This window comes from Eutrigla gurnardus (assembly GCF_963514095.1).
Source record: "Eutrigla gurnardus genome assembly, chromosome: 17".
Lineage (NCBI taxonomy): Eukaryota > Metazoa > Chordata > Actinopteri > Perciformes > Triglidae > Eutrigla > Eutrigla gurnardus.
Window position 1 is genome coordinate 14,433,316 of NC_139928.1, and position 8,108 is coordinate 14,441,423.

An 8,108-nucleotide genomic window follows, 5' to 3' on the forward strand; every position below is an offset into this window, starting at 1 on the left:
CTTCCGGATTTTTTGAAGCGCACCCAAACGCAGCACTGCCGCTGCCTCCTCCCTCAACCTATGGTAAAGCGTCTTTACAACACGTGATTCAGTGGAGGAAGCCGCCTGCAGTTGAGTGTTTGGAAAGAGTGAGTGAGAGTTAAAGCGGAGGAAAGGAAGGTTGAATGGATGGCGACGAAAACCCAGGCGGTAGTGGTGAGAGTCACCCATCCACCCGAACCGACCTCGTGCCCAAAAAAGGTTCGCATTCGGTGGTGTGGAGGTGGCCCTGATAAACACTGTACAACATGAGGGATTTCGGAAGATGATAAACACTCACAACAAACGGTACTAGATGCCCTCCCGGAACTACTTTTCAAACATTGCGCTCCCGAACATGTACAATAAGCAGCAGGCAGTGGTCGAGGAAGAATTGTGGGAAATCGATCATTTTCCCGCTACATCTGATTTATGGTCCAGTCGGACCATGGAGCCGTATTTGAGCCTGACGGTTCATTTTATAGCGCCTGATTCACTATCAGCCGCATGTCTAATTTTTTTTTTAACTTTTGTAAAAATTACTTATCTTCCAATGATAGAACTACTACTATGCCTCTGCCAAAGCAACACGTTTTTTTTGTTTTGTTAAAGTTCATCAATGCAATAAACATTTTGTGGAAAAAAATCATGCAAGAGAATTGTGATCTTAATTCTAAGCAAAAAAATCGTGATTCACATTTTTTCCAGAATCGTGCAGCCCTACTGCCATGTGGCTAATTGTGGCACACATTTAGCCACACAAACCAGTGTGGTTTTTATATGTTCCAATTAAAATCATGACCATGCGCACTGTCTGCCATTTACCATTCGGTCTCGTTCACCATAAAAGTCTCTTCCCCGTCTTATAATTTCTGTTTTCCCCCCTTTCTTCTACCACGTTTCTTCCATTCCGTTGCTTCTAATCTCTTCTCCGATTGTGACCTCGCGTTTCCTACCTTTGACGTGTGGGGATCCGACTTGACCCATGCATAATTGCACATCTGGTGGTGCTGAGTGCATCTGAGTCACTTTGTGCCACCGTGTGTGTGTGTGTGTGTGTGTGTGTGTGTCCAGGGAGCTGCAAGGTCATAGGTAACACCCTTAGCACCTCTCGTCTGTTCTTCCTTCCTCTGCTCGTTAAACACTGGTTTAGAGGTCCTCAATTTAGAGGAGATAACGAGCACAGGTCAATTAAGAGGGGCGATAACAAGGCAAAGTGTGATCGTAGGACAACACCTGGGGCCTGCTTTACACATTAATGAGCGGTGCAGAGAGGGAGAGATTTTAGTTAAAGGGGACATATTATGCAAAACTGACTTTTTCCTTGCTTTAGTTTGTATATTTGCGTATCCGGGGTGTCTCCCGACCCCTTTAACATGAGTTTTGACAACTAAGTCAATATTTAGTAACTGGCAGAGTCAGGAATTTAGTCTCTAAACGAGCCGTTTGGATTTTTACCGTATTGTGACGTCACAATCCGGTCTTTTGCATATTCTTGCATAGTCATTGCATATTCATGGAATATCCCCGCCCACATTACGCCGGCTACCTGAACAAGGATCCGCCATTTTTTCTTACTCGCTTCACTTGTACTCGACAGCCTAACCGCCACCATGTACAAGCCGAAAGCCAAGCACTGCTGCTCTGTCATCGGATGCACGGGTCCTCATATGTCGCTACATCGCCTCCCAAACAAAGAGGATTTAAAAGCGAAGTGGCTAAATTTTGTTTACCAGGGAAACGTCCCAGCGTCATTGAGCAAAAATGTCCTGGTCTGTGCGAATCACTTCACATCGGACTGTTTCTCCAACCACGGACAGTATACCGCTGGATTGGCAACAAGACTGCTCCTAAAAGATGGATCCATACCCACTGTCCGTGCCGACGCCACCGATGTTGCAACTGTAAGTATTTACAAAAACAGTATAGTTTGTGTTACTTTGGTCATTTAGCACATGAGCTAATGCTAACCGTCGTCGTGTTAGCCGAATGAGGCTGAGCTAACATTACATGTGAAGTGTTCAACGTTGTGCTTACTGGCAGTCGGATTCACTATAGTGTTAATGTTACCAAACGTTAATTTGTCATATCAGCACTCTTTTAAAACATGACGGTGATTTGAGAAAATGAATTAGGACATTGAGATTGTATCGCTTCGAACCGGCCTTGAACCCCTGCTCGGCCATGAACATGGCGAGGAGACGGGTGAAATGTCTCTGTTGTTCGCGGACGGTGAGCTATTGTTCCGCTGTGAACACGCAGGGAAGATTGTTTTAATTGGTCTTAGTAATTCGCGGACGGTGAGCTACTGTTTCGCCGTGAACACGCAGAGGACACGGTATAAAATGGTCTTTTATTCCCGACAAGCTAGCTATGTTCATTACTTAGCATGTTGTGCTAAATGGCTGTGTGTTTGTTTACATGTAACTACAGCTGTAGCGTTGTCAGGAGTTCACGGACGGTGAGCTACTGTTCCGCCGTGAACACGGAGAGGACACGGTATAAAATGGTCTTTTATTCCCGACCAGTTAGCTATGTTCATTACTTAGCATGTTGTGCTAAATGGCTGTGTGTTTGTTTACATGCAACTACAGCTGTAGCGTTGTCAGGAGTTCACGGACGGTGAGCTACTGTTCCGCCGTGAACACGGAGAGGACACGGTATAAATGGTCTTTTATTCCCGACCAGTTAGCTATGTTCATTACTTAGCATGTTGTGCTAAATGGCTGTGTGTTTGTTTACATGCAACTACAGCTGTAGCGTTGTCAGGAGTTCACGGACGGTGAGCTACTGTTCCGCCGTGAACACGCAGAGGACACGGTATAAAATGGTCTTTTATTCCCGACCAGTTAGCTATGTTCATTACTTAGCATGTTGTGCTAAATGGCTGTGTGTTTGTTTACATGCAACTACAGCTGTAGCGTTGTCAGGAGTTCACGGACGGTGAGCTACTGTTCCGCCGTGAACACGCAGAGGACACGGTATAAAATGGTCTTTTATTCCCGACCAGTTAGCTATGTTCATTACTTAGCATGTTGTGCTAAAGGACTGTGTTGGCAGTCGAAATAGTTCCTGTGCGTTTGTATACATGTAACTACAGCTCTAGCGTAACCTATTGGCATGAGAGACCAGACATGAGAGCACCAAAGCGTTATCTGCAATAAAGCAGTCACTACTTTGTTTTGTTTCCGGAGACAGGGGCTACCTGCTAGATATCTGCTGTGCTACTATCAGTTATATGCAGGCATGGACACAGAAAAGTTTGCTTCACAAATGTCTATTGCTAATCATCATTTCTGTCTACATATTTTTATTTTTCATGTAACATGAGAAAGCAGACACATAACCTATTGCTTCTTTTTGTGTTTAGACAAGTACAACTGTACAGCAGCCTGTGGTGCATCATGTTGCCTGCCAGACAGACCAACCAGTGACATGCAACGTTGGCACACAGCTTTCCATGAGAACTCTCCAGCCTCACTTCAGAAGCACAGGTTTGTTGCCCAAAAGCATATCATGTCATGTTAGTCACTATGTTTCTATATAGTGTAATTTTAGTTTTACTCTGTTATGAATATGGAGTGGCTAATGAAAAATATATTTTCATCTATCAAAGGCACACAGAAATCAGTGTCCTGTGCTGATGTTGGTGTTGGCACCTCAACCATTGCCTTCTCAACTCGTCAACCATTTTTAACATCAACCCCAATAAAAAGACCAAGTAAAAGGGCTGTGCAGAACGGGATGATGGAGCAGCTTAGTCAACAGGAGAGTGTTATCCTGGGTGGCGACCTAAGGGCTGACTCACCAGGTATACAAGACTCTCTGATAAATTTTACTCTAATGTTTTTGTTTAGAGAGAAGTGTTTACGATGAAGTACAACAAATTGATAGGTAAGATTAAATTTCTGTGATATTCTACATTTATTTTTGAAGGCCACTCTGCCAAGTTTGGCAGTTACTCAATGATGGACCTGAGGAGCAACACTATTGTCGACATACAGCTGGTTCAGGTGAGTGAAATGGTGTGATCTTTATTCAAGATAACTAATCTGTGTTTAATGACTGCTTTTAAGAATCATATATTTAATAGACTTTTGTCCTGTTTTTCTGATCAGAGCAACGAAGTCGGGGGAAGCTACCACATGGAAAAAGAAGGTCTGAAGAGGAGCCTTGCTCTCCTGGAGGCATGTGGTGTTACATTGGACAGCATTGTCACAGACCATCACCCTCAGATCCAGAAGTTCCTGAGGGAGGCCAATGTGACACAGTACTACGATGTCTGGCACATGGAAAAAGGTAGGGGTACAATCAAGATAAAATGCCCTTGCTCACAGGTCCACACATTATATTATCCTATTATCATAATCACTAATATGTTACATGGGTTAGAGTTATTTTGTAATCAACTTATACTGTTTATCTGAATGTGACAAATATTGTTTTATTAGGACTGTCCAAGAAACTGGTCAAGATAGCCCAGAACAAAGAATGCGAAAAGCTGAAGAAGTGGCTTCGAAGCATAAAGAACCATGTGTACTGGACAGCAGCCTCCTCTACTTCAGGGCCAGAGAGAGTGGCTAAGTGGACCTCCATTCTCAACCATGTCCAAGACATCCACACACATCCAGATCCTGCTTTCCCCCAGTGCTTGCATCCACAGCGCACCTCAAGGGACAAGAGCAAATGGTTGAGAGCAGGTAGATAAAAACAAAATTGTGAATAAAATGTTTTTTTTTAATATCTAAAAGATGTTTAACAGTTTGAATTCGTGTGATTTCTTTTTTCCAGGGACACCCGCTTTCTGCAGGTTAGAAAAGGCACTGATTAACAAGAGAATCCTGAGAGATGTTGAAAAGCTCAGCCCTCACTATCAGACCTCATCGCTGGAGGCATTCCACAGTGTCATTTTGCGGTTTGCACCGAAGAATGTTGTCTTCCCATACCTTGGAATGTTATGCAGGTAATAAAACTACCAGTATCTGTTTATTTCATTATAATTTAGTTTGTTTGCTATCTTTCTAACTACTATTTTTCCACCCAAGACTCTACCTGGCTGCCCTGCATTATAATGAAAATGCTGGCCGACCTCAGGCAACATCGACAAGAGGAGAGCTGCTCTACAGAGTCAACTTCCCAAAGTCAAAACGCGGAGAATGCACTGCAAAGCCTGTGAAAGCAGAGCCAACATTCCGTAAGTTTTACAGTCTTTTATTTAAACTCCACAAATAAAAAGTAAACATGAACATACAGGCATATCACAGAATGTTGAAAATAAACACAAACAAATAAAATCTGAATTCTTTTTACATGGTTTTCAAAAGAAATAATAAATAAGGAGAATGTATAAATATGAAGTAATTAGGTGAAATAACAAGAGAAACTTTACACAAGGCTTTTTGGTTCTAGTGCAACTTTCCTGTAAACATACATCTTTGTTTATTGCACTACAGATTACGTTGATGCACTGTTGGACCTCATCTTTGATAAGGTTTTCCAGGACCCTGCCCCATATGTGAACGAGGTGCTGAAGCTTAAAATCCCTGAAGACCTCTCGGCTCAGTTTGACCGACCTGACAAGCTGACCGTTATAGCAGGTTATGTGTCGAGGTTCAACCAAGGACAGGTCTGAACCCAACATACTGTCCTTCTGCATCAGGGAACTCTGCACGAATCCTCAGCACCACGCAGGCGGGCAGCACAACTCTCACTCCCCGGCCCAGAAAGCCCCAGCACCAGCTTACAAAGCTTCTGTAGGCTAGGTATCTATATTGGCTGGACACAATGTAATATAAAGTCAGCACTGAATGTTCACGTCCATGGCAATAAGATACTTTCATTGTTATTATTTTTATATTGATATTGAAGTACAAAGTTCAACTGTTCCACTTCAGTAATTTATCTTCCTATTGTTTTTATTATTTCATATGTCCACACAAATGTACAATAAACAATCTTTACTTACTGTTCTGTGTGTTTTCATTGTTTGATATGTAATTTTCATGTTAACTAGATGGATAGATAGATAGCTAATTAGATATACATTTGTTGATCACAAGCTGGGATCTCAGTAAAAAATAATAAGGATAAACTATAACCATAAACTATAAGCAATGTAAGATAGAGGAAGCACCTACGTACTTTTGAGCATAACATTTTTGCGATAAATTAATAGTATTTATGTGACTGAAAGCTTACTGCACAATTCCCCTGAGACGTAAAGGTCCATAGTCTGCCCGATAAATGTTTAGTGCATTCTGCAGTGAAAATACATTCAGGCAGACAGGTTCGAGGCCAGGATGGTCCACCATGCATGTTGGTGGCTCAGGAAGCTGCTGTAGTCTTCGTGTAACCTATAAATTATGAAAGATAAGTGAGTGACAATGGATGATAGAAAAGAGAGACTGCAAAATTACAACCATGTTTGCACAGTGTTCACACTTACTTGTGATATTTCCATACAGCATATATTCTCAGGTTCTGTAGGCATTTGTTCACAATTGCCACAGGAACACCTATTTTTTAGCAGAATTGTATTATTGATTGGAAACTACGATAGCTAAGCAATCACGTCGTGTTGTTTCTTTTGTAATATTTATTTAAAGTTTATAAACCGGTATATTTCGAGGTAACAAACTTAACTACTAACCACTGAGAAACATCCATGTTCAATCTTGGCTGCTGACTTTCTTCTGGAGCCTCTTCTTGTTCTGGGTCGGACTCCGGCTCGAACAGGTAAGGTTGCACCGCAGTTTGTTGACCGGCAGCCATTTCTCCCCCGAATCAACCGTTGTTATGGTTACAAAATGGCGTCCTCACGTCTTACGCCCGGCAGGAAGAGGTGGGCGGTGCCAAGACCGTTTGGGCGGCGCACGCAGTAGCTCATTAGCATTTAAAGGGAAAGTCACTGAATCCGGCCGCTGAAAGCAGGGCTGTGAAACTGGTATGTTGAGAACCCTGCTGTGCTCAATCCTTGGGTTTTTTCGACCAAAGCATGTTACTATCATTCCATTTAGACATCAAAGACCCATGTCAACAAGCAGAAATGAGCATAATATGTCTCCTTTAAAGATTCAAACCTTCCATACGGTGCATGAGAAGAAGTTTTCACCATGTGTTTGGTATTGACTGGTTGTGCAGCACAGAAGAACTCAGAGCTCAAAGGTGGGTTTATTAACCGCTACAGGAAAAGCCACACCAGCAAGCAGCAGCGAACGATCACAGAAGTTACAGCACAGCTTTGAGGTGAGCAGTGCAGCAGCAAGCACGTCAGATTGAACAGTTCATCAGAGCATTAAGGCTTTAACGTGCTGCCCAACTGGAAAGACAATGTTGTCTCTACGGCTATGTTGCGTCGAGTAGAGAATGTCACATGAATGTAACGCAGCACTTGAGTTGTCTGACTAATCTTGTCTGTTTGCTTTGTTCCATTTTGCAGCGGCACTGGCTATGGTTATGTATAAACAATAACGTTGTTGCCATACCTGGATGACGGAGGTGGAGCGGCTACAATGCTAGCATCCGTACTCGTTTCAGAAAACAAGCATTTTAAAAGTTGTTTATTTCAGTTAGACGTTTACAAATGTTCATTATTATGTAGTTTTTTCAGCATTCTTTTTATCCATTTATTACAGTTATATCACTGAAGTGAACCAGGCGACGAATAGCTTGACACAGTGAATACAGCTCGCTGGAATTCACAGAGCGTCCCTGGATGTTGTTAAGAACCCAGACAGGACGGTGTTTGGTTTTCTGACGAATGTGGAACTACCACAACATTTACAAGGCAGCAAGAGAGGTTATTCCGGCCATGGTTGATGAAATATAAGACAAAAATGTCAGCTTGGTTGAAGTTACTATACAGTAGAGTGAAGTTTCATCATTTTTGAAATGGGAAAGACAGAAAGCTGAAGGCAAATTTATTGATGAATAGATCCGAAGAGGTGTTGCATTTCAACGTGCTACAGAATACACTGCTTTGTTTCTGATTCAATATCTTGCACGGATACAATTCCCTTATGATGAACAATCCCACAGCAGAAACAACAAAAGAAAGCAGCAGCTCTGTTGAGGTATGCAACCCTGATCAC

At 42.4% G+C, this 8,108-nt stretch overlaps 1 protein-coding gene and 1 long non-coding RNA gene across 2 annotated transcripts; both read left to right on the forward strand.

Moving 5' to 3' along the window:
• The first annotated feature begins 1,564 nt into the window (after nucleotides 1–1,564).
• LOC311027940 lies at nucleotides 1,565–3,749 on the forward strand. Its single transcript, XR_014598656.1, has 3 exons — nucleotides 1,565–1,922; nucleotides 3,389–3,512; nucleotides 3,635–3,749. It is a non-coding gene; the product is annotated as an uncharacterized lncRNA (long non-coding RNA).
• Nucleotides 3,750–3,755: 6 nt separating this feature from the next.
• Nucleotides 3,756–5,938, forward strand: LOC311027472 (uncharacterized protein). Its single transcript, XM_084031495.1, has 7 exons — nucleotides 3,756–3,829; nucleotides 3,955–4,031; nucleotides 4,137–4,317; nucleotides 4,470–4,718; nucleotides 4,810–4,981; nucleotides 5,064–5,212; nucleotides 5,472–5,938. The coding sequence occupies exons 1-7, from the start codon at nucleotides 3,763–3,765 to the stop codon at nucleotides 5,648–5,650; spliced, it is 1,074 nt and encodes a 357-aa protein (XP_083887621.1). The 5' UTR covers nucleotides 3,756–3,762; the 3' UTR covers nucleotides 5,651–5,938.
• The last annotated feature ends 2,170 nt before the right edge of the window (nucleotides 5,939–8,108 follow it).

Coding starts and splice junctions, on each gene's coding strand:
- LOC311027472 (XM_084031495.1), top strand. CDS start 3,763: ATGATGGAGCAGCTTAGTCAACAGGAGAGTGTTATCCTGGGTGGCGAC. Junction 4,318..4,469: donor TGTCTGGCACATGGAAAAAG/GTAGGGGTACAA, acceptor TTGTTTTATTAG/GACTGTCCAAGAAACTGGTC. Junction 5,213..5,471: donor GAAAGCAGAGCCAACATTCC/GTAAGTTTTACA, acceptor ATTGCACTACAG/ATTACGTTGATGCACTGTTG.